The following is a 26,495-nucleotide window of genomic DNA, read 5'->3' on the forward strand; positions in this document are numbered from 1 at the left end:
CTTATTGGGTTTTCTTCATATTAACCTCAATTTCTTATTTCATTTGTTCTTTAATTGTAGTTGGTAATTAATAAATATATATATAGTAAAATAAATATTAGCTACTTGGTTCTAGCCGCCTTCTGATTGATGGCATTTAGATACGGCAGTGGATGAAAACTGAAAGCAAACAGGGATGCAGAGAGGCACATATAAGGTGAGGGAGAAGAAGGAGAGAGGTGGTTTGGAAGACAAAAAATGAGTGAGAAAAAAAGTAGACCCTTGAGTGGTGCTGAGGGAACTTGGCAGGAGTGCATTTTACACATTCAGCTGACACAAGGATGGCGCTCACAGGAATTTGGCAGAATAACCCCAGAATTGTCAGGGGTTGAGTTGTGGATGTACATAGAGTATCCCTGGAGGCCATTGCTATATAGCCCAAGGATTTTCACATGACAGCAGGTAAATATCAGGAAAATGCAACCAAATATCTTTTTGTGAGGATGAAAAATGTTTTGCAGACATTGGAATTTCTCCTGATATTCGTGTCCTCATTTGTGCTTTAATATTTGGCAGGATCAAGGATTTCTGAATGACTTGCTCGGGCTCTCCCAAAAGTGCTTGCTGTATGACCTTCAGGCCATTACTCCCCTGATTCCTACATAAAATATGTTTTAAGTGTCTGTTGTGGAACTTTACAAAAGAATAGGACACATCCTCGTAAGTAGATGATAACACTTAAAGCAGTTTAAGGACTTAAACGAAATATAATTCCAAATGATTATAGACACATTGCAAAAATGCCTTACTTTTAGTATGATGAAAGGATCATGGAAAGTAAGAGCAAAAGGATCTGTGAAAGAATAAACTGAAACAGAAAAAAAGCAAATCCCATAAGTAAGTATATCTGCTATTGCATTAAACTTCTGACGAGAAAATTAAAAGGAAAGGGCTGAAAGATCAAGAACAAAACTGATGGGTGTAACCCCCAGAATGAATCTTCTTTCCCATTCGATAAAACCTTGCCATCCAGCTGAAGTTGGCTTTGCTCAAGGCCGGCTTGTTTTCTGCCGATGACATGTGCAGCTGCGGCAGAGGCCGAGATGACCCGGAGATGTGAGGGTGAAGTGTTTTTTTTTCAAATCTGCTTACCCAGGTCCTGAGTGACACCTGGAGGCCAGTCCCATTTTCTTAGTCTCCCTTTCTCTGAATATTTTGGGAGCGGGCTCCAGTTCTTTTTAGTGCCGATGCTCGAAGAAGGGAGATTCAAGGAAACACGGGCTCAGAGTACCACTCGTGGCCCTCCTCGGTAAGGTGGTAGCCCTTGATTTTATAAGCAGAACATGACCTTGAAATCTTATAGGTGGCATGTGACCTGTCCAGCTCTTTTTCACAAAGTGATTTAACCCAGTCTGCAGAGGGTTTTTGTAAAATAAAAATGGTTTTGGTAATGTCGCTGCTGTAGGGGCCTCTAAGAAAAGAAATAGCTATTGTACTGTGCTTAGCATATTATTTGAAACCTCTGTGAAATGTAGTCTTGCCATGCTGGAGTGTTGGTGCCCTGTGAGTCTAATCCATTTCTTTCCAGCTATACACTTGTGAATGCATATATTGATTTTATAAAAATAGCTCTTATTTATTGAATTAAACAATTTCTCGCTTTAGAACATCCAGTGTACATTATAAAAATGGTATAGAAAAGTCCCTGTTGACAGAATCTTTTATTGTTGAAACAATTTTGGTAAATCACAAGTTGGGAAAGAGCTCCAGATTTGGCTGGTGTTCCCTGAAGAAGAGGATGGAGATCAGCACCTATGGTGTACTGAAGAGAAACCTCCAAGCCCAAAAGAACAAAACAACATTTTTTGATAGTAGTGCTAAAATCTATAACGAAAGCTGTTTCCATTCTGAAGATGATGTCTGTTTCCTGTTTACAACTGAAATCTTGGCTTCCATTATGGTAGATGTTAACATATCAAGATCGTTTTGTCCACTCAGTCTGCCTGGTTGCCCCTGCCTGCACTGCTATATTTAAGGGTGTCTCCCAGCTGATCACCTTCACTATTGTAGCTGAGGTCATCACACTTCATTGCTCCCAATACACTGTGCTAAGGATATCTCTCAGCATCAGCCATACAAGCTTAACCACCCTCAGGATATTATACTTTAATACTATCAAAAATGTTTTAAGTGACCCCCAGTTATGCTCTGAGCAGGAAAGGCTGTGAGTAGCTGAGATCCTGCAGGCCTGCCTTTGTATTGATGCTATTCTGAATATTTAGCCACAGTGATTTGGTATGTCTTCTGCTAAAAACTCCCAATTCTGTGGGCAGATCACAGCTCCAAATTGAGGAAAGTGATTAAATCTAAAGTCCCAGAACTGGAAGAAGTGGTGGCTACGATCCCTTCTGATGATCCCTACGACTCTATCATAGGAGCAACTTGAGGCAGAGTCAGCCTCCAACTTACGTGTGAAGTGTTTGCAGCCAAAATAACAAAACAGCTAGATTCTAGATTTATTTATTTATTTATTTCAAAGTTTTTTATATACCGCGGCACGTTAATAACATCACCTCAGTTCACAATCAACAGTAAATCAGCAACAAGCTTTACAATCGAAAAGAGAAAAAACTCGTGTGTACATAATAAATCAATTAAGAACAAATTAATGACATAGTTAAGCACTAATCAAATTAACTTAAAGATAATCATAATCTATTGAAAATAATAATAATATAATCCCAAATGAACTATCGGAGATGCAGAACAAGTAATAGGTATTTCAGAAAGTGGAGAAGATCATTGTGAGTATGCTTGTTCAAACAGCCAAGTTTTGAGGTTCTGCTTGAATTTTTTATGGCAGGACCTCGAAGACACACTCACTTCAGTATGAGCAAAACTCGATAGGCTAGATCGTGTACACACATCTGCAGTGTTGAAGCTCGATGACCCGAAGAACCACTCCAGGCGGAACACTAGAAGAATAATCAATCTTCCTGAGAGATCTGAAGGAAGCAATCCTGTTTCTTTTGCTGCAAGAAGGCTCCCCACGCTTCTTGGCATGCTCAAAATAAAACATGGGCATTGGTCCATAGCCCCTGTCCCGTGGGAGGCAGCCTCATTTTATGATCGTACGTCTCCACGATTTTATTGACAAGCAACAAATCCTAACTAATGTTTGAACTGTCGGAAACCTGCTTTACCTTAATATGCATGAGATATCCTCTCTAATCAAATGGAAGCATATCTTGCCGTTCACCTGCAAGAAACACATTTAACAAATAAGGAACATGAAAAGTTGTAGGGTAACTAGGTGGGTAATACATATTGCTCTTCCTACAACTTGTGTAGCAGAGAGGTCTGTATCCTAGTGAAGAAAAATATACCTTAAAAAATGCACCAGTCCTGAAAGGACATAGAGGGGAGGTATATTATATTTGACTGTTCCCTGAATCAGGACAAGTTTACACTATTTATTGATTGATTTTATATACTGTCATTCGATAAATAACATCACAACGGTTTCCATTGTTACAAGGTTAAAAGACAATATCAATGAAAAGTAAGATAAGGAAAATAAATAATGAAATAGATAACATTAAAAATTAAAACATATGTAAGACAGAGCACAAGAGGTAATGCAATACATCATAAAAATAAGATGAGATAAATTGCAAAATATATGTTATAAGTTTGCAATAATTACTAAGGTAAGAGCATAATAAAACATAAGGTCAGATAAATTATAAAATACAACATGTAAGTTTCAAAGTTCAAGCAGTTGCTTTGATTATGTAGGGTCCTGATAAGCCTTCATAAAAAGCCAGGTTTTTAGTTCCTTTCTGAAAGTATTTAGGTTTGTTTGTAATTGCAATTGGACAGAGAGCAAATTCCATATTTTAGGACATGCCAACGATATTGCTCATTCTCTTACTTGAGACAAGTGTGCAGATTGCATGGATGGAATTTTATTTATTTATTTATTTATTTGTTTGTTTGTTTTTATAGACCGACATTGGATATGGAATATAACATCAGTTTACAGATAATATGACAACGGTGTCTTATTATTTTTATATAGTAACAGAATAGCATATTTAAACAATTTGGTACAATCTCGTTTGATATACACAGCAAAGAATGAGATGATGAGGTAGTAGTGTCTTTGTCTTGATGGGGCGATTTTAGGCACTTGATGGGGCATTTTAGGCACTTGAATAAGGACTCGGTGACTGAAGTTATATAGAGGGAGAGGGGTGGGGGGAACATCTGTTTGCGGGCTTAGCTCGGGTGTGCTGTGAGTAGGGTGAGGAAAGCAGTGTGTTAGCCATGAATATGGGGAGGAGTAGAGGGAGTTCATGTAGAAGGGAGGTGTCATTAACTCACTGGCTGGAAGGCTTACTGGAATAGCCATGTTTTTAGGATCTTCTTGAAAGTCTGGGTTGAAGGTTCCGTTCTGAGTTGTATGGGTAGTTTATTCCATAGTGAGGGGCCTGCTATTGAGGTGGCATGTTCTCTTGTTGTGGTAAGATGGGCCAGTTTTCTAGAAGGAATTGTTAGCAGTCTGGTGTTTCTGTATCGGAGGTTTCTTTGCGAGTCGTGTGGGTGGAGGGGGTCCTTTAGCCAGTCAATATTTTCATTGTTGATGGTCTTATGCATAAGGGTATTCTGTGGGTTATGGGGAGCCAGTGGAGGTCTTTAAAAATGGGTGTGATGTGGTCGGAGCGTTTGCTGTTTGTGAGAGATCTGGTTGTTGCATTTTGCAGTAGTTGTAGAGGTTTGAGGGTGGACACTGGGAGCCCGAGGAGAAGGGAGTTGCAATAGTCTAGCTTGGAGAATAAGAGGGCCTGGAGCACTGTCCGGTAGTCATGATTGAAGAGGAGAGTTTTTTGAGGACCTGTAGTTTGAAGTAGCCCTCTTTGTTTGCAGAATGCAAATTGCGCCCTGGGGCATGGGGTCTAATGGCTGCATTTAGCCAGTCTTATTGTTCCGTGTGAATAATTTTATGTAAAATGCATAGTATTTTGAAATCACTATGAAATTTTATATGTTACCAATGTGAGGATATTAATATTGGAGTTATGCGGTCCTGCTTCTTTGTTCCTGTTAGTATTCTAGCTGCTGAATTTTGTAGGATCTGCAATGGTCGAATAGTGGATAATGGAAGGCCAAGTAAGAAGGCAGTGCAGTAATCTATGTTAGCAAAAATCAAAAGTTGTAATACTATTCTAAAATCTGAGAGATTAAGAAATGGCTTTAGACTTTTCAAAATTAAAAATTTGTGGTACCCGTCTTTGATTTTAGTAGCGATGTCTTTTAAAATTGAGCTCTGTGTCAATGTTCACACCTAGATCACGTGTGAGAGAAGTTGGATTAATTTCTGTCGATTGATCTTCTAGTTGGTGTGTGTGTGTGGTTGGGGGGGGGGGGGGGGGAATTTGCAAGCCCAGATTTCCTATCTAACAGCAGTACGGTTTTATTGATGTTCAAAATGAGTTTCATACAGGTTAGAAGTTGTTTAATGATTGATAAATACATAGCAGCTGTTTTGTAAGTGTCTTCAAGAGATTTGTTGACCGGAATGAGTATCTATATAGATGACAGAGAGGGAGCATATATATATTAAATAAAGAAGCTGAGAGTGATGAGCCCTGTGGGACGCCCGTATCAAGATTTATTTTATCTGAGATAGTTATTGATTTTTACTTGAAAGAATCGGTTAGATAGATATGAGGAAACCATTGGAGTGTTGTGTCTGAGATTTCAATTTCAGTTAACATCTATGGTCCCAACCACAAGCAAGCTGATTTCTATAAAATTCTGACAGACGTATGTAACAGGTACTGGTTGAGTGAGCCCTTTGTGCTGCGGCATAGTGGATGCAGCCTCAAGGGCGAACCTATGAGGCCTACGCCAGCAGCTAGTGGACAGGCTCTGTAGCGGGACAGTCTGGAACTTCAACTTTACCAGCCATCTCCCCTGCAGGTTGAGCCCTTGAGTTCTGGAGGCTGGCAGGACATAGGCAGGACCCTAGGGCAATGAAGATAACAGAAGTCCCCAGGCACACTGAGGTCAGAGCAGGCAGCATACGAACAGCATCAAGAACAGGCCAAGGTCATGGCAGAAAGCTGGCAAGAGGGGTCAGGTCCAGGCAGAAAGCAAGATCCAAGGGTGGATGGAGACACTGGTCAAGACAGGCAAAGCTGGACACCACAAGAATCAGGGACCACATGCAGGAGCAACACATACTACTCAGGAGTAGACCTGTTGCTGAACAAGGCAAGGAAGTCCGGGAAGCCTTTAAGAAGGACTAAGCTGCTGATATGTTAGGGTTCCGCAGGTTTTTCCTATTGCAGGCCCTATAAATGTTGGCAGGTTGGGAATGTGCGTGCGTAGAAGGAGCAGAAGGAGGTATGGTGCGGATGGTGTTTCAGGCTGCTCTTGATAGCAGTCGGTGGTGGGCAGCGTCTAGGCTGTGAAGAAGTATGGGGATGAGTGCGGTGGCTCACGGGGCCAGCCTGCAAGCTGCCAAACTTAACAATGTAATAGTAGCCTTTGGCTTTGAGCGGCTGTATATAGGGAGACACTGAAATGTTTGTATGAACTTTTTCATGGATAGGTATTCTAGTTCTCAGCCTCTTTCCTGACATGGTCCGGCAAATCGGGATTTAGTGTCCACAATTCACTTAATTGACATCTGGTGACATTATCACACTATAGACAAAGATTACACTTATTACTTCCCACGGCATAACTCATACAGTAGGATAGATGATTTTTTTTTTTGTGTAGTCCCAATTTTCTTGCCAAAATGGGAGACAGCAAAATTCTTTCCCTATCTTGATCACAGTCCAGTGGAAATTATTTTCAGTTCTGCTTCTACTAAGCCCCTGACTTTTATATGGAGATTGTTGTGACAAGAAGTTACAGAACTCGGTAACTGAGCTCATTGCTTGCAATCCAGAAGCAGACTACTCATTGGCTCTGCGATGGGAAACCTTTAAGGCCTTTTTCAGAGGGAAGATTTATCAGTTATGTTTGTCATTTCCAAAAAGAGCGCAGGAAGCAGGCAGACTTTCTTCTGGATAAGATTAGATCTTGAAGCCCAACATAAAAAAGAGTGCTCTGGTAAAACCTATAAAAAGCATCATAGAGAGCTATGATCACGAGATACACAAAATTGAAATGGCCCTTTAAAAACACAAGATTGAAGTTTTATGGGCATGGGGACAAGCCTGAAGTGCTTTTAGTTCAGTTAAGAAAAAAGCTAGGAAATCTGTGTATTTATTTATTTATTTATTTATTTATTTATTTAAGGTTTCTTTTATACCGATGACCGTTTACACATCGCATCGGTTTACAGTTAAAAAGGAACAAATGGGCAGAACCCTTACATATAACATTGAAAAAAACAGTGTATCAATTAAAAGACTCAATGGCACTAGCACAGTCAACCCTGAAGAAATGGAGCTTCTTTTTCTTAAGTAATTCACCGAGTTATACTCAGATACTGCTCCAGCTATTCTGGTGGTCCCAGAAAAAAGCACAGAAGCCGATCTAGCAAAGCCAGTGAGCAAACAAAATGAAGGATAGATCAACTGTCCTTAGGTGTAGGGATTCTTTATTTGGCATAAACTTTAAAACAGCAAGTGCCCGACTCATGCCAGGTTTCGACCAATCCAAATGGGCTATTTCAGGGGCTAAGCTGATGTATAGCAAAATAAGCAGTTGTATAAATGAACCAGTGTGCTTGATGTCGTTTGATGCACGATCAGCGTTGTGGGATCCTGAACAAACTTTGAAACTTATCGGGCGCAGGTTTCTCATATGTCACTGCGAGGATCCTTTCAATGACAGCAATCGGTGTGAAAACACCAGTAGCATTTTTCAAGTTGGAAAATGTACCAAAATCTCCTTAAGTCTCTCGTGTCCCTGCAAGGATGGTTTTAATGACAGCCTGGCATTTACTGTTTTAATCTTTTAAAGTTTATGCCAAATAAAGAATCTCTACACCTAAGGACAGTTGATCTCTCGTTCATTTTGTTTGCTCGCCAACTATTTTGGTGGACATTCAGGCCTTTCTTACTAAGTTAAATCTGCCCACCCTGACAGAAGACCAAAAGAAGAAGTTATCGGCTCCTCTCTCTGTTAGAAATACAAACAATGGTTCAAACATTTCCAGGAGGAAAATGCCCGGGGCCAGATGGATATTATATGGATCTTTTCAAGAAATATGTGGGTGACATCTCTCCTTTCTTGCGGTCACCATTTAATACAGCTGGGCTCTAAGATGCATCATTGGGAGCTTTAGGGGATGCTTCTATTTCCCTGATTCCTAAGAAAGGAAGGGATCCAACAGAGTGCAGTTCTTACTAGCCTATCTCCCTTCGAAACTCAGATTTAAAAATATTTTCTAAGGTTCTGCATCTTAGATTAGATTTGTTAATCCATTACCAGTTCATGGAGATCAAATGGGTTCCATAAAAGGCAGCATTTCCACTTCAAACACGAGAAGACTTTTTAATATTCTTCACATATCTAAATGGTGTGGCCTTTCTGGTTATTGTCTGCTTAGATGCAAAAAAGGCTTTTGACCACGTATCGTAGCCATTCCTATTTATTGTGATTCAAAACACAGTACTCCCTGATAGGTTTATGTTGATGCAAGCTATATATGCTGAGCCAAGGGCAAACCTTTTAATTAATGGATCTCTCTCTTCATTCTTTTCTATAGCTCATGGCCCCGTGTCTTTAGCGCCTGGGGCAGGGCAGGAATTAAATGAAAGCGCCGGTGTGGACACCTTTTTTTTTTTTTGTTACTTTTGTGGGTTAGCCAAGCCGTGGAAGGAACTTGGTAGGAAGCTTCTCGATGAGACAGAATCGCCGATATGCATTTCACGCTCTCGCCAGCAGTAAGAATCCGATCATGAAGAGGTTAGATATTGCTCTACCCATCTTCACATCAACTTCTGGACCACTAGTTTATTCATTTTTTTCGAAAAAGAAAGGTTTTCACCCCAAGAATGAATCGCGGGTGTTCACATGCCGATCAGTGTCCATGTGATTTCACTACATAGGGCCATGACTGCGCGTTTCTGTGTGCATTATGGCACGTGTGTTTGGTGTGCGCGGATTTTATGCATGTATCTAATTATCATACGTGGCCGTTATTACATCTCGCACTGCCGCTTTTTATTTGCTGTGTGCGCTAAAATCCATGCAGAAAAATCAACACGGATTTCAGCGCAGGTCTTATTACATCAACCACATGGTGTTCAGTTTGCCAATATCGCTTCCAAAAGAAGGGAATCGGAATAGCACCAACCTCAAGATGGAATAAATTTAGTCAGGTCCAAGAGCATCTAGAAGTGATTAAAAGGAGCATGTGCTGTTTGCATAAACAGATGTTAGGGTGCAGGTTTGTAGGCAACGTGGAGGGTGTTAATGTAGTGTCTGTGGTGGCTCCTCTTCCTCCTGCGTTCCCTGAATATTTATTTTTTAAGAGCAGTATTTTGTGAATATTTCCTTTTGCAACAGTTTCTATCTGGTCAAAGCCTGAACGTTTCCTGCTTTTTGATCTCTAGGGGCCAGAATGAACTTGGATGAATGGAGTATAATGTGTTTTTGCCTTAAGTGGGGCCATGCTCACAGCATGTGCAGAGTCCTTGGTTGTTGGCATAACCTTTCATTTGTGAGCTCTCAATGTCCCCGAAACTTTGTGCAGTGACAGCAAATCCATTAGAAAATCTGATTTGCAATAAAATTACAGCTGCAGGATACCCTTAACTTTGACAGTGCTTGTGGATGGAATCTGGCATTTTAAATTGGCATTTAAATTAATTAAAATCAAAATGAGCTTAAACCGATGTGCCCATGGATTGAGGAAGGGACAAGAGAACAGAGCAGGGAAAGGGGAGAATAGGAGACAGCTAGGGAATAAACCAATGAACGAAAGAAGGCATGGTGAGAAATATGGGAAAAGAGGAAGGTCATAGTTTTAATAATCTTGCAAATGTTTAAAAAAAAAAAATCTAGAATTGCTTAGTAAACTCCAGAGAGCATGTTTTATGATTCCATGTCCTGCATATGGAGTGTTACAGTTCCTCTGGGTCTGCGTGTGTCTTGCAAGTCTGTGGTGGTGGAGGAATAGAGATGTGGAGGAGTTTGTTGGGAGTGCCAGGGTGGAGAAAGGGTGTTTTAAGGATGGGGGGGGGGGGGGGAAATAGGTGTGTGGGCTAGTGTTCTTGCCCTTCTCGCCCCCTAGCTCCACTCTTGAGCAGGTGGCCAGGCAGGCAGTTCCTGACTTCTCTATTTGTGCTCTTTATGTTGCCAGTGGCTCCTTTTTATTTTTTTTCCTTTTGGCAGGCAGGCGAGCAGGGACTGGAATCTCCTGCAGCTCCACTCTTTGGGCAGCTGGCAGCTCTAGTGCCTATGTTTTCGCTTTTATTCAACTGTCAGCAATGTCTGTGTCACACATGGATGGACATACAAAAGCAAAAACATACACACTTGTGTATTTCATTAAAAGAAAATGCTAAAAAGTCAAAGGTGATAAGTTGTATTATGTATATATGCATGTGTATGTTTTGATCCACTTATTAAGATAAATCATCCTTTTTAGGGATGTCAAGGAAGCAAAATAGTACAGAGGGCAAGGAAGCCAAAGATGAATCTGTTCATCCATTGGACAAATGACACGAACAACTTTTCCTAACTCCACGCTTCTCATCAGCTGCCCAGCTTCAGTGGTGTGGTTAACAGAACCCAGCATGACCCTGCTGACAACTGTTGCATTGAAACCGGGCAGCTACCACATGCCCTGTTCCAGGGTTTTGGGTTTTTTTTTTTTGCTCTCTCCCTCTGTGTGATGTGATTGGATTTACGAATTATTTATCAACATTGCTGCTTTTACGGCAAGCGTTTCAAACAATAGCTCGTATTGTAATGCAAGATTAACTTACCCTGGTTTAGAGGGTTTTTTTCACATGCAGCAAAGCCAAATAGATTTTTAAGAAATATATTGACGTACCCAATGGAACTAACCCCCAAAAGATGGGTAGGACATTTTCCTTGGCGTTGTGAGAAGCTTGTTGGTGTACACTAAAAGAGGAATGCTCTCTCATTTACTTGCTTTCTACAAGAAGGCAACTGATAGTTCCTCAATAATCAGAATGTTTATCCTTCCCAAGGCATTCTGAACATTAATGCCTTGACTTCCCTTTGGCCTCCCTTTGCGGCTCTCTACCTCCATCTGCACCTGGATGTTTAAGAACATAAGAAAATAAGGAATTGCCATGCTGGGTCAGACCAAGGGTCTATCAAGCCCAGCATCCTGTTTCCAACAGAGGCCAAACCAGGTCACAAGAACCTGGCAAATACCCAAACACTAAGAAGATCCCATACTACTGATGCAATTAATAGCAGTGGCTATTCCCTAAGTAAACTTGATTAATAGCAGTTAATGGACTTCTCCTCCAAGAATCCATCCAAACCTTTTTTGAACCCAGCTATACTAACTGCACTAACCACATCCTCTGGCAACAAATTCCAGAGCTTTATTGTGCGTTGAGTGAAAAAGAATTTTCTCTGATTAGTCTTAAATGTGCTACTTGCTAACTTCATGGAATGCCCCCTAGTCCTTCTATTATTCGAAAGTGTAAATAACCGATTCACATCTACTCGTTCAAGACCTCTCATGATCTTAAAGACCTCCATCATATCCCCCCTCAGCCATCTCTTCTCCAAGCTGAACAGCTTTAACCTCTTCAGCCTTTCCTCATAGGGGAGCTGTTCCATCCCCTTTATCATTTTGGTTGCCCTTCTCTGTACCTTCTCCATCGCAACTATATCTTTTTTGAGATGCGGCGACCAGAATTGTACACAGAATTCAAGGTGTGGTTTCACCATGGACCGATATAGAGGCATTATGACATTTTCCGTTTTATTAACCATTCCCTTCCTAATAATTCCTAACATTCTGTTTGCTTTTTTGACTGCTGCAGCACACTGAGCCAAAGATTTTAAAGTATTATCCACTATGATGCCTAGATCGTTTTCCTGGGTGGTAGCTCCTAATAAGGAACCTAACATCGTGTAACTACAGCAAGAGTTATTTTTCCCAATATGCAACACCTTGCACTTGTCCACATTAAATTTCATCTGCTATTTGGATGCCCAATCTTAATAATGATCCAACCGCCGAGAATCTGGCTGGATGCCTCCTTCAGAAACCAGTACAGGCATGCTCTGTGGTTAGCTAGCAGCTACTTGTTGTATCTAACCTGAGCGCCTCCCTCTTGGGGGCTGTGACATATACCTCCACTACTGGGTCCAGGAGGCAGACATGCATCCCCTTGCTGTGATGGCGAGCCTCAGGTGTTCTAACTCCAGTAGCAGGAGCGGGGCTGGATCCAGATGAGACAGCTTTGAACAAGACTGGAACAGGATATCTTCTGCATGTACTAGCCACCTTCCCTTCTGTGGCTAGCAGGACTTGAACAGCAGGAACACACAGAGATATATACCTAGGAACGTGAAGGCACCCACAGGAGCAGGGTAGGACTGCTGTAGGTTCCAAATACATGAAGGCACCCACTAAAACAAGAACAAGGCCAGGAGATACAAAACCCTGGACAGGAACACAGGATACAGGTCACAAACTAAGCTTTAACAGAAAAATAGAATATATAGGCCCAAGAGTAGGGCCAACATAAGGCCACAAATTAGGACCGAGAACCAGAATCAGAGAGTACAAGAACCAAGACAAACGTGAGACTAAGATTAGGATCAAAACCAGGACCAAGTTCTGCCAAGGTATTGACTGTGAGGCTGGAATGTATCTAAGGAGGCACAAAAACAACATGGCTGCCAGCAAGACCTCCAAGCCATAGAGCCAGGAAGATTCACCGGAGCATGCAAGCAGCAGACCATAGTAGTAGGTGAACTAGATAACTAGTCCATGACACTCATTGAGGGACCCCTGCTGGTGAGAGGCAAGAACTACCCCAACAGGTCCTCACACTTGCTTCCTCATCTGAGCCATCAGTCCATCTTCTCTCACATTCTCTTAATCTGCTTGAAGCACCCTTACTATTGTGATTTTAAAGGCTCTTTGAGATTAGCAAGCCTCATGCAGCCCTTTTATCAAACATTTCCTTGCTTCAGGTTTCTTGACCCCCCCTCCCCCACTCTTCTTTGGTGTGCTAATCTCAAGTGCCTTGATGCCTGCCATTATATAGTGCATGTGCATCCTCCACTTCACAGAATTGAAAAAATAACACAGCTGCACAATTTTTGGTTATTGCTGATACACTGATAATATTTTCCTTGTGAAATTTTATTGAGAAATGTTATGTTATAGAAACATAAAAAAACAGTTACTGCCTGTGACAACCCCCCCCCCCCCCCTCAAACTTGGCAGCTGGCTGAATATGTTACGTTCACTTGTATCTTAAAGCAGCTAAAAGAGCAAAAATAATTTTGTAGGTATAATTAGTTTGGCAGTTGAGACAAAATGATCAGGAAAATGGGTTTTTTTCGTGTTTTGTTTGTGTGTGGGGGGGGGGGGCATGATTTTGCCGCTCTGAAAGGGCATAATCTGCAGGCCCCAAATGTATGTGTCTAGCAGCCTATTTTATAACTTTAACAGAAGGACAAGCTTATTTCACTTGAGGGGAAAGGGGATGGGGAGGAGGGTGGAGGTAGGGAGCTTTTGCTACCCTGCTCCCATAGTATCCGAATGCTGCCATTCCCGTTTTGGGGGGGAATGCGTTTCACTGGATCCCAGAACCTGCTGCAGTTCCCGCCGTTAGGCGTCCGGCGCTTGCAGATGGCCAGATGTTCTGAGGCAGGCGTCCCACCGGCACTCCCACGCTGTGGTTTCTGGTGGCTGAGCTCTCTGTGTTAACTGTTCCCAGGTTTCCAACTAGACTCTCTGGTTTTGCTTTCAGAAGTGCCAGCCCAGCTGCAGTCCTTGGCTGCTGTCTCTCTCTCTCTCTCTCTGCTGACACCTGCAGCACAGCTCATCTGAAGCAGGTGCCTGTCTCTTGCCATTCTCACAAGAAGGGAAGCTTGTGGAGCACATGGCAGTAAGGCAGCTGTTAGTTGGTGGCTGGGTCCGGTGGCAGTTCCTGCTGATCCTGCTCACTGAGAACAGACAAGAGCAGACCACTCCCATACCATCGTGAATGGCAGTGAATGGGGGTTGGACAGGGTCCAGTTGGGCTGGAATTTGAGGAGAGGAGAGAGGCAAGACAGGGTGACAAATTACATAAATCAAACTATAGCAATAGAGGCAAATGCCAAGCAAACACTTGGCAAAAGTGGTGGTGGCGGCGCCCAGAAAAGCTGCACGGAGTAGACAGCCTCCTCTCCACCAGGAGGGTGTGCAGCAAAGACCTTCAGAGAACTGAGCAAGATAACCTCCTCTAGAGCAGTCCTTCAGCACACATGCATCTGGCAGAGGGCAGGTTACAGGAAGCAGTCAGTGCTAGGAAACAGCCGGCATAGCAAGCCTGTAAGTACTCCTTCTGAATAAACTCTGAAGTCAGTATTCAGAGAGCCAGCGAGCAGGTAAATTATCTGTGTATAACCTGGGAACTTTTGAGGCATGGTTGCTTGCCCTGAGATTGCTGTGGGGGGGCTTTCAAGGGAGGAATAATGTGTATCAGTTCCCTTCCCCCCCCCCCCCCCCCCCCCACTGCCTCGCTAATCCACACTCTCTCTCTCTTCCCGCCCCACATCACCACCACCAGCTCCACTTCTCCCCCCTCCAGAGATAACCCCAGCATCTTGCCCTGCCTCTCTCCCTCACCCCAGCAGCCTGTTACCATCCTCCTGTAACTCAAAAGATGCGCTGGTCAAAGCCTTTAAATATTGACCCGTAAGTTGTTAAGCCCATGAGTCTGGATACATCAACAGAAACATGAAAGTTAAAAGCCATATCCGCTAGGGGGCTCAGGGGTGAGAACCCTGCATTATCCCCAGTTCTCTAAACCAGTGGTTCTCAACCTTTTTTTCCGTTGTGACTCACACGACAGACGGCGCTCAAGGGGGCGATGCATTGTGCACTGCACGGCACAGCTGAACTAAAAAAAAAAAAAAGATTCCCAAAGTTAACACATTCCAATCACCGAAAACTGAAAATAAAATCTCTCTATACCTGTGGTACATGGCCATTTTATTTTTCTAATCCGGGTGGTCTGGGTCTCTCGTTTCCACTTTCCTTTTGCTGGTTTTCTTTCGGAGAGGGGAGAAGTGGTGCAGTGGGGAGACTCTTACCTACCTACCAGTTTTCCGATCTCCCACCCTCACTCCTCCCAGTCACCCTGCTCCCCCCTCTGTCTCTCACGGCTTCCCCAGCCTTCTGTTCCCCCTCTTTCACCCACTTCCGAGCCCATTTCCATCCTTCGTTTTCACCCCCTTATCTACCTCCTTCTGACTTTCATTTCCTCACCAGCCCCATCTCCTGTCTCATATCCCCTCCTGGCATCCAGCCTCTTTCTTTTTTTCCTCTTATCCCCTACACAGCTTCCCATTCTCCCACCTCCTCCCCAGCCCTCGTCTACTTTCCTCTGTTTCATCTTTCCAACAGCCCCGGCTCCTTCTGTCACTCATCCTCTTCCTGGTCCCCCCAGCCTTTTCTTCCGTCTCTTATAACCCTTTCCACTCCTCCCCCCCCCCCCCCCACCAGCTCCCCTGGTTTTCACTTTGTCTCACCCTCTTCCCAGCCTATCCAGATCCTTCCGTTTCACATCATGTCTTCTTCCCAACCCATCTTTCTATTCCCTCTTTCATACACTGCAGCCCATCGAACACACCCTTAAACATATTGCCCCACTGTCCCCCCTAATCCCCAACTCCCCAACCAGTCCCAATCCTGCAAGCCACTCCCACCCTCCCCCTCTCTCCAATAGCAACACCATTGCAGCAGGCTCACCCCTCTGGCTCTCATGCACCCCATGCTCTCACCCTTTCTCTCGTTCCTCTTTCAATGCCATTCCCTCTTGTAAAAACTCCCCCCTTCCGCATGCAGCAGTCAGGGCCCCTCAGGGGGAGGTAAAGCCTTTGAGTGTTTCCTCCCCCTCCTCCCTTGCAGCAAGCAAGGGTGGTGATTGTGGCCGGCAGGTAGGATGTAGGACACCCCCCACCCCCCACACACACACACACAGATTTCCAAGCCGGGCTGATGGCAGTGGTGATCGTGGGCCCCGGGGGATACAGCAGGATGCCTCATTTCCAGCTTGGGCTGGCAATCACTTTGGTGATGGCTGGGGGGGGGGAAGGAGCGGGTGACGGCATAACCACATGATTTCCAGCTTGGGCTGGCAGTAGCAGTGAGTGCCAGGGTGGGAGAAAAACCGAAATAGGGAGCAGTGACTGGCATTTCAGGTACCCTAAGCTCTCTGCTCTGCACTTTCCTCAGCCAGCAAGGCCCATATGGCTGTTATTGATAACAAGAGGGTTGTTGTCTGTCAAATTTTGGTAACACACCAGCGTGTCCTGACACACCGATTGAGAACTGCCGCTCTGAGCCACTGTCTGTCAGCGTTGGCGTGGAAGAACATACCAAGTGCTTTTGGGATGAGCTCCGGCACTTAAATCTCATCGCCACGCCACCCAGGATTGGAGTCCGAAAAGATCCCAAGCGACGATGCCCCCGGGAGACCTCCCTCCCCTTGCTGCCAGTGGAAGCCACTAGTTTTATTTACTGCTGGCGCAGGAGCGTGGCCACATGCGGGCCCACGGACAAACACCACATCGGGCGCACTCTGCTGCAGCAGCCCCATCGAGCGGGGAAGCGCCACTGCCAGGCTACTCGCTGCTACGGCAGCATTACCCTGGGCACGGTGAGCATGGTCCTCCCTGTGACAGGAGCCGTGCCCTCCTCAGAGGAATAAATGGCATTAAGCCCTCTCTGTTGCAGGAGCCGTGTCCTTTGCACAGAGAGTCATGCTGTGAGCACTAGGAGCCTGCTTCATCCAGGCTTTTCCCCATAGACAAGGAATGGAAGAAGGGCTTTAGTGAATCAGGCCCTAGGTCAGGTGCATGCTCTGCTGCTGTTCCCTTTCTCTGTCCAGGTAATGTGACCCCAGCTGCTGGCTTCAGACTTTTCACCTCTCGATTTTCAGAAATGGGTTTGCAGTGTGAACTTCACCAGCCCCTCTTTGGTTGGTTATGCATTGGCCGTTCTCACAATTTCCTTTAATCGTGAAAAGTTCCAAACTTTGATACACGATTAAAGCAACTGCAGGAGCTGTATTGCTCAAAATGCCTTCGGTCTGCTGGTTTATTGTCTCTATCCTTTTAAAATCTGTATTGGGATGAAGACCCTTTCGTTCCTTTGTACCCCGTGAGCTTTGCACCCATTCTTAAAGGGAAAGTACTCGCATACTTCCACTTCGAAAACTGCAGCATGCACTACCTGTGCACAGTCGCGTGCACTAGGTTTTTTGTGTGTGTAGAAAACACCATGCTGCCCTCGCTTTACCTCCCCTGACCAAAGCATGTCCCCAGGAACCCTTGTGCCTCAGTGCAGCAAAAAGCAGAGCTTGCAGATCAAAGCTCATTTTGTAGTCACATGGAGAGATGGCAGCTTTCAGACAGCCAGTTAACATGGTTAAAAAAAACCAACCCCTCTTTTTCTGCGTAATTCACTCTGAAAATCATTCTCCTTACTCTTAAGTCTTATTTCTTTGCTTGCCCTAATATGTTAATTTTTTTACTTTTAGGCTTTGTTTTTTTGTTTCATAAAATCTGTGCCGCCTCTGTTGTGGAGAAGCTTTCAGAATATTTCAAACTAATTTCTCCTTAGAAGTGAAATATTTGAATAAAGGGAATCACAGTAGTTTTGTTTTAACCTGAATTTTCTAAATATTTCCTTTTGCCAGCACAGCAGCCTCAATGCTTTACACTTTTCTCATTGACTTGGTTCGAAACCTAGAAAAGGGGGATGGAGAAATGCCATCCTTTTGTCAAGGAGCCGTCCTGCACCTCCTCTGGTATGTGCCCACCCCCAGCTTCCCAGTATATCTGCAGGGCCGTGTCAGGTCCGGTGCTGACCCGTGTCGTGCCTGTTCTACCACCTCCCTGCCAAGCCCCAGGCAGTCCCGAGTTCCGTGCCTCCTCCTTGGTAATACAGAGAGAGCTTGCTAGGCCGGGGATTTAACCCATTCCTTTGTTGTTTCAGCCTTGCGTTGATCGGGTATTATTTTCTCTCCTATTCCGTGAAGATCCTATCAGCAGAAGTCACTTTTGAATAACTGAACGTTGCTTTATAGTTGCTGCTCCAAGAAAACTATTTTTGTTTTTTTTAGATTTCCTCCTTTTAACCCTTTCCCTTGTCTTATCTGGGTTAGTGCCCACATCTGGGCCAGGTCAAGGAAGTGTGAAGTCATATTAAGTTTGTGTTGGAAGGCCTCTTGGTTTTGGAAGTTTGAATCATTTCTCAGCTGTGCTTACTCCCGCTCGTTCAAGTTTCTCACCTCTTGAGGAGACAATATCCCTTTGATAATAGCAAACCTACAGCAAGTACTAGGATGCACTCTTCCCTACTTAGACCTCAGAAAGTCACCTGCTTTGTTTCTTTATCATTTAAATCTAACTGTATTTAAATGAAGAAATAAAACAATCTTTTTGACAAGCTAACGTCCTTAGCCACATTGTCAGCACAAGGATCAAGTCCATTTTCGGTTTTGTGGTTTTTGAATGGGGAAAACTGAAGGGACACAATCAAGCCAGCTGTAGCCCGCAACACGATTGTCTTTGGGCAGGATATAATCAAACCACTATTGGTTGTTAAAATAAGTTCTCCACACCCGACCAGAGTTTCCGCCAAAGGTGGTTTCAGCTTTTCATATTAATCAAGCCATCGTGTTTCCTTCGTTCTTTCCAAGTCCACATGCACATGATGATAATAAGGCACTGGCTTGCTACAGAAAAAGAGTTCAGCCACATCACCAGGCATCACAACTGATTGTCTCTTACAATCCTAATGGATTGGGCATAGTAGTTGCCAAACAAACATTGTGCAATTGGCTAGCGGATTGCATTACACATTGTTAGACCCTAGCAGGCCCCTCTGTTAAGGCTCTTCAGGTGAGAGCCAAGGCTACATCAGTGGTTCATCTAAGAGCACTACCTGTTGAAGACATCTGCAAAGCTGCAACTTGGTTGTCTGCACACCTTCACATCTCATTACTGACAGTAAATGTGGACAAGCAGTTTTGCATAGTCTGTTAACTTAGTAGTCTTCTCTCCATGTTGGGGTCCAGGTTGTTTATTTTAGTACATGCTGTGCTGTGGCTCTCAGCTTGGGACTTCCCATGTGTCATGTCTAATTCGGCGCTGCACGTAGACGGCAGGATGCTGAATACTCGCTCGTCTCTCTGGAGAGTCAACTACCTAGTCAGAGTTAACTCTAAAATCGACTGAGGGGACTCACAAGGCACTACCTGCGTGGGAACTCCCACAAGTGGGGTCGGATGGCGCAGGGTACCCTGTTTGAGTTATCAGATCAGGCACACTCCCCAGTCAAATGGGGTCCCTGATCGACAGATCTCGAAGGAGAGAGAACCAGACCTATCGGGGCAGAGAAGCAGGAGAGGGAGGGTATGCGTACAGCAGACCCTTCCCTCACTGAAGGAAGAAGGTGTCGCAGACCAGATGTCCACACCTTGGTGAGAGGGAGCAGAAGCTGCTCACCTTGTAGTTGTACAGGGAGGCGAAGTGATAAAAAATTCTGGCCGCCACCTACGGATTTAGGGACGACTTGTGTGGCTGAAAGGAGCGGCTCAGCCGATCCACCAGTACATTCAGAGTCCCAGGCCAGGTACGTCACCCGCAGTGACATCCCCTGTGACAGAGCCCAGGACCACACCTGCACCACCTCGTGACAGAGGAGGAATGATCCCGTGCCTCCCTGTTTGTTGATAGACCACATCGCAACCTGGTTGTCCATCTGGATCAGGACTTCCTTGTGCAACAAACCGGTCCCTGAAAACCCAGAGGGCATAACGGTTCGCCCGAAGCTCCAAAAAGTTTATTTGACAGCAGGCTTCGTGAGCGGTCCAGAGACCCTGCATGTGGAGGCTGTCCACATGGGCTCCCTCAACTCTGAGGAGAGGCATCGGTGGGACTACCGATATTCCTTCTACTAGCTATTTCATGAAATACGGAAGTCACAGTGCTACCAAATGCAACTAAAGCTGAGACATTGCCAGAGAAAGAGTCCTGAAAGCTTCAGTCTGACACACTTGTCAGCCTTATAAAGGGTGTTGTCTCTACCAACCACAGTACTTAGCCAAAAATAAAATTAAAAGAAAACTATCTTAACATCTTTCTTTCTAGATTTGTATGTATTGGTACCTTTTGTTTCTGGATTAAAATGGTTGTCGCCATGTTAGTTCCTAGGAAGATGGAATTCACTGGAGCTCATGAAATCTTTCATTGCACGAGCAAAAAAGAATGGTCCACAAACATCATAGTGTGGTACCATTTGGATCTCGTCATGAGAAGATTTATGTGTAATTTATTTTTGTTGGTTCAGTAAAACACATTAACCTCCAAAAATATCTTGCTCTCCTTATAAACTTTCAACAAACAGAATGGTTTTTGCGGTAGTCACTGCCGAAGTGGCCCTGATAATCTTGGGGGCTTCATCCCATTTCCTCTCTCTCTCCACCGACCTTTGCCCGTGTCAACAAGGATCTGTAACTGAGCTTGAAAACACAGTTGCCAACTCCAGACTCCGTGCTTTCCACCTTGCTGTGTGGTATCCCTGGAATGGATTTCCTGAGTCTGGCTGTATTCAAAGGCAGTTTGAAAACTCGCCTTTCTGAAAATGCTTGTAAATCCTAACAACAAATACATTTCCACAGGCTCTTGTTTATCATATATGTTTATCTTGACTAGACTGTAAGCTCCATGGAGCAGGAACTGTCTCTTGGGTGCATCTGTACAGCACTACTAATGTTCAGTACCCCTTTAGAAATGATGAAGAGCAGTAGTAGCAGAGCTGCTTCTTTTCCCCCAGTAGACATTGATGGAGTAATATTTGTGGGATTAAAGCCGTAGGATTCTCCAGAGGCCTTTTCCTTCTTGTTATAGTTTTCTGCTTACTGCTGGAGACAGTGATTTAGTAATCTGTCACCAGTTAACTGCCTGGAAGCATCAGGACTGGAGCCTTGGTCTGATTAACAATAATATAGATAGATTAGCCCTCAAGTGTGTTTTTAGTGGTGTTTGAGTTCGTTTTGTTTAATGGCTGTGTCCTGTGAACTTTCAGGGTTCTTTTATCGTATCAGCTTGCAGAGTATTTTGTGATATAGAGCTCTGGATGCCAAAACTGGCATGCTGACTATTGCATACAAGCTTTTTCCTCTATAAGCAGCAATATATTGGCTCATTTTGGGAGCACAAATGCTCGGGATTGCTCTGCAAAGCTATGAAGCACAATACTGTGTCAGCATGCAGTTATTGTTTGGGAATGCATGGTTGGCTAACATGTCCGTGCTTTCAATGAAAATATTCCTTGAGGATTTTTGTTGACTCGGTAGTTAGAGAATTGATTTAATATGTGACTTGGATGTTTTGGGGCTCTCAGGGATACTTGATTGTATATTCATATCCAGTTAAGTTAGCTGAGTGCCACAGGGTAGAATGCGTTGACTGCAGGGCTACCCTCTATCTGGAGCTCTTCAAAAGGCCATAATGTTGGCAGTGTTCATGCCGTGACTAGATGCATCCCACAAAAAACCCCTTTCACTCAAAAATCACTATTATATATCATGACACCTATCTGAACTTCATGTGTTCTTTAAGAGTCAGGAGGAAAAGACCTCAGAAATGTGGACATCTCTTGTTACATGAACTGAATATGGTGAAGCTTATTGTAATCAGTCAAAAACCTCCATCCTTCCTTTAGTCTCTAAACAATATACATTTAACTTTATTGTTCTCTTCGTCTTCACACTTCAAAAAATCTCATCCATTTTTTTTCTTTCTCTTTTTTCTTAAAAGAGGTTTAATCTTTAAACCCCATGTTGCCCTTTTAAACACTTAAATAGTCCAGATTGCCACTGGGTAACTTAGCTTTTATGTAGCCATCCTCTGCTGTTCCCGTCCAACATGTGAAGAATCCAGACACAAACTGCCGTGACCTGATGCATAACATAAATCCAAAAAGAATCCAACCACTGCTGTGAAAAGGAATCCGATATCTTGCAAAATATTCACCCACTCAGTTCTTTACATTTTCTTTCAATTCTATTTAAAACAATTTTAAGGCGGGACGATCCTTACATGAGGACTGTGAAACTTAGTAACAGAAAAGCCACTCCGTTTAATCATAGTCCTGTTTCCTCTTTATCTTCTGTATTCAGTTTCTGAAAACAAAATGCACTTTTCATAAATATTTAAACCACTTCCCTTGCATAGAAATCCAAGGAACCGGCAGCCAGCACAGTCCTGTGAGTCGTATATTTGCTTCTGGGGTGTAGAAAATCTGTTTCATAAAGGCTGTCCCAAGCTTTCTGACGTGTCTCCTCTTTATTGTTTCTATTTAAAAAAAAAATGGAAAATGCACAGTTTTTAATGCTTGGCTTGATAGAAACATAGAAAGATGACAGCAGAAAAAGACTGTATGGCCCATTGGGTCTTCCTATCCGTCAAATTAATTTAGCATTAAAATTCCCATCACTTCCTTAGAGATTCCCTATATTTATCCCATGCTTTCTTGAATTCAGATGCTGTTTTTGTCTCCACCACTTCCACTGGGAGATGTTCCACACATCTACCACCCTCTGTATAGAAATATTTCCTAAGATTACTCCTGAGTCTACCCCCTTTCAATCTCATTTCATGATCCCTCATTCTAGAGCCTCCTTTCCAATGAAAAAGGCTCAGCAGCTGTGCATGGAAACCTTTGAGATATTTGAATGGCTCTATCATATCTCCCCTATCTTGCCTTTCCTCTAGGGTATACATGTTTAGATCTTTAGGTCTATGCCCATGTGCTTTAGAATGAAAGGTGCAGTCTCCAGAATTGTATGCAGTATTCCATGTGAGGTCTCACCAGAGACCTAGAAAGAGGCAATATCACTTCCCTTTTTCTGCTGACCATTCCTCTCCCTATGCAGCCAAGCATCTTTCTGATTCTTGCCATTGCTTTATCCACCTGTTGGGCCACCTTAAGATCATCGGATACAATTACCCCCAAATTCCGCTCTTCTTTTGTGCTTAGAAGAATTTTACTTCCATTACTGTACCTTTCCCTTGGGGTTTTCATCCTAAATGCATTACTCTGCATTTTTTTAGGTTATATCTTAGCTGCCAGACCTTAGACTATCCATCGAGCTTCACTAGTACCCTAACTTGGGCAATTTTAGCATCACTGCTAAAATTGCCCAATTAGAGTCTCCAAACTCCTTTAGTTCAATCAGAGCAGTTATTTACTTTTCTCAGCCACTCACTATATTTGTCAAACCCACCACTATACTGTAACACCTCTAAATCAAGGAATGCCATTCTCATTCTCAATTCAGCCCATATGGTTTTTATTGTTTCTAATTTAAATATCCAAAGCTGTTCCTTACAGTTAAGTAAACTTTGGGTATCACCTTCTTGCCAAACTGTTAATCACTGTAGCTGTTCAAAATTATTTTATCACTGTATGCAGTGTTGAGCTATTGGTGCCTCTATACATTGATTATTTAAGAAAACTATGGTGCTCTATCAAACGCACCTTTATCTCTCTCTTGATAAATCAGAGGACATGGGCAAATGATAGCGTATGACGGTTTTAGGCAAACAGTGGGTGGATTGTTTCAACTTGATAACTTCTTGAGAAGCTTTCTGCTTGTATGGTTTGTGCACAAAACAAACATTTGCCACAAGAATAATGCCCTTGGTAACTGTCTCTTACTCTCTGTGAATCTATTGGCAACCCTGAATGTACCACCCAGTATTTAATGTTTTTGTCTCATACATAAGCAATGAAGAGCTGATCCTTAAAAAGTGAGTGCAAAGTCCTAAATGGGTCAGTGTTTACAAATAATCTGTCAAACGGCTGTATCCGAAAAATTATCAGGCGAGTTTCCAGAGGAGATCCGCATGTAAATGTAACATTCTATCGGACCAATTTTCAAAAGCCATTTACCCGTGCTTCGTGCACATAATGAGAGGAAAACCTATTGACAATTCAATGGCGAATATTGTAGCAACTTTCAAAAGCCCACTTACATCAGGTAAAATGCATTTCCACGTGTAAAACCTAGTTTTCAGCATGTGCATCCTTTTGAAAATCAGGCCCTAAGTACACAAGTCAATTGATCTTAACTGATCTTATATTGGTCTTGTTACAGTAGATCTCTATCTGCAGTTAGTCCCTTTAGATTACATTCTCTGGGTAACTGCACTCCTTTAATGTATTTGCTTAGATGTATACAAGTCCTTTTTTGTTTTTTAATATCTCATCTCCATACAGCCTGTTTATCTGTTCTCCAGAGTGTATTGGAAATGGAAGTTACTAAAGCCAGGACTGGACTGCAATTTTTTAATGACTTGGGGCTGCACGAACAGCATCAGAGCTCATTCCTAATTGGATACCTAACATATATTTTGGTTGCCACCAACCCATACAATAGTCCAAAAAGCTTGCTGCTTGCATCACCTTTGGTTAATTTGTATGCTGATCCAGTAAAATATATCATGTAGTCTTGATTAATGGTCTGTGAGACTAAAGAAAGTTTTAATTATGGAAAAACTCACATGCATGAGATGAAAAATTTAGAAATGTTGGAGCTATATGGATGCACAGTGGTTATTTGTAGATTATGCAGAGAGAAAAATAGCTTCTGTGAGCAAACATCGGAGCTCAGTTAATTTTATGAATTTACTGAAACACTGATGACTGAAATGAACATAAGAAATGCTATGTCAGTCAGGCCGAGGTCCATCGAGCCCAGCATGCTCTCTGAGAGTAGCCAGGCCAGGTTGCAAGTACCTGACAGATCCCTGAAAGTAGATCTAATTCCTGCTACTCATTCCAAGGGATAGCAATAGGTTTCTTTAGTGTACCTGGCTGCTAATGTGTTTTGGGCTTTTCCTTCAGGAACTTGTCCAAACTTCTTTTAAATCCCGTTATGCTAGTCGCCTTGATCACATCCTCTGGCATCAGATTCCTACAGCCTGACAGTGTGCCGAGTGAAAAAGTCTGTTCTACAACCTGTTTTAAGTCTGCTGGTTGTTAGTTTCATGGAGTGTCCCCTTGTTTTGGTATTTTTATGAAAAGGTAAATAAGGGTATACTTTTTTAGTGAACTAAGAAGGCAACCACATTTTTTTCCTAGACCTGTTCAATGAACATGTGTTTTGGTAGCTTAGGTTGCATTGGAAATGATGGGGTGTGGTGGAGGAGAGGAATTAATTGGGAAGACAGATGTTTGTGGCTATCAGTTGACTGGGGATCAAGGTGTGTTTATGATATAATACTTGCAATGCAGTATTTATCAGTTTTGTTGCACCTGCTGATATGTAGTAATTTATATGACAAATCAATAAGTTAAAAAGAAAAAGATATTGCAACCTGCAAAGCATCCGTCTGTCCACACCAATTTGTAATAACTTTACAGCAAGGAGGAGAGAGTGTGCTGGAAACTTCCTGGAGAAAGATGACTAGTTGGCCTCATTTTATCTTGTTTGTTTCTTAAACTTCATCGATAAAATAATTTTTCCTCTTCCCTATCTCTCGCTTTTCCAGATCATCTCAGATTTGGAGTCTTGGAATGATGAACTGTCCCAGCAGATGAATGACTTTGACACGGAAGACCTGACCATAGCAGAGCAGAGGCTCCAACATCACGCGGACAAGGCTCTGACCATGAATAACTTGACCTTTGATGTCATCCATCAAGGGCAGGACCTGTTGCAGTATGTCAACGAGGTGCAGGCGTCAGGTAAGATGGATCTCCTCCTGTCACAGCACTGGAGATGGGGATCAATCAGTACAGCTTTCAGACAAGTCTTAAGCTTCAGTGGTCTGTGTGTATTAACCATAATCCATTCAGGAAAAAAAATGCTGTCTTTTCTGAGCATCGTTTTGTTTTTCATTTGTTGTTTTTATCTCACCACCAGATAGAAATTTGTGCCTCTCTGTCATCACCTTGTCACTTTTCTAACACATCAACCCCCACCTCTCCCTTTTTCCCAGTCATTCCAGCATTGTAACGTAATCTGTGATTTGTTTGTAGACCAGATGAAGTATGTTGGCTCCTGAAAGCTGGTCAAGAAATATTAATCCAATGAAAAGCTTTCGTCTTATTGTTTATTTGTTGACATCTGTCTCCACTCATTCAAGTGGACTATCGCAGCAGCCATGCTGTTTTATCAGTTGCTCTTTATGAATTGGGATGCTCCTAGGAAAATATGTTAGTTATATTATAGAAGCAGGGTATATTTGACCACTGTTAATTTAATTTCTCTGTAATGTTTAAAGCAGATCTGCTGCAGTGTCAAGTCAGT

The 26,495-nt window shown here is 43.1% G+C and overlaps 1 protein-coding gene across 1 annotated transcript in view; it reads left to right on the top strand.

Moving 5' to 3' along the window:
• Positions 1-26,495, top strand: part of TRIO (trio Rho guanine nucleotide exchange factor) — a 964,000-nt gene that overhangs the window by 506,296 nt on the left and 431,209 nt on the right. Inside the window, exon 14 of the mRNA XM_029590045.1 lies at positions 25,735-25,930. Within this exon, the coding sequence (XP_029445905.1) occupies positions 25,735-25,930 (196 nt within the window). The remainder of the gene's footprint in view (positions 1-25,734; positions 25,931-26,495) is intronic.

The sequence above is a fragment of the Rhinatrema bivittatum genome, chromosome 2 (genome assembly GCF_901001135.1).
Source record: "Rhinatrema bivittatum chromosome 2, aRhiBiv1.1, whole genome shotgun sequence".
Lineage (NCBI taxonomy): Eukaryota > Metazoa > Chordata > Amphibia > Gymnophiona > Rhinatrematidae > Rhinatrema > Rhinatrema bivittatum.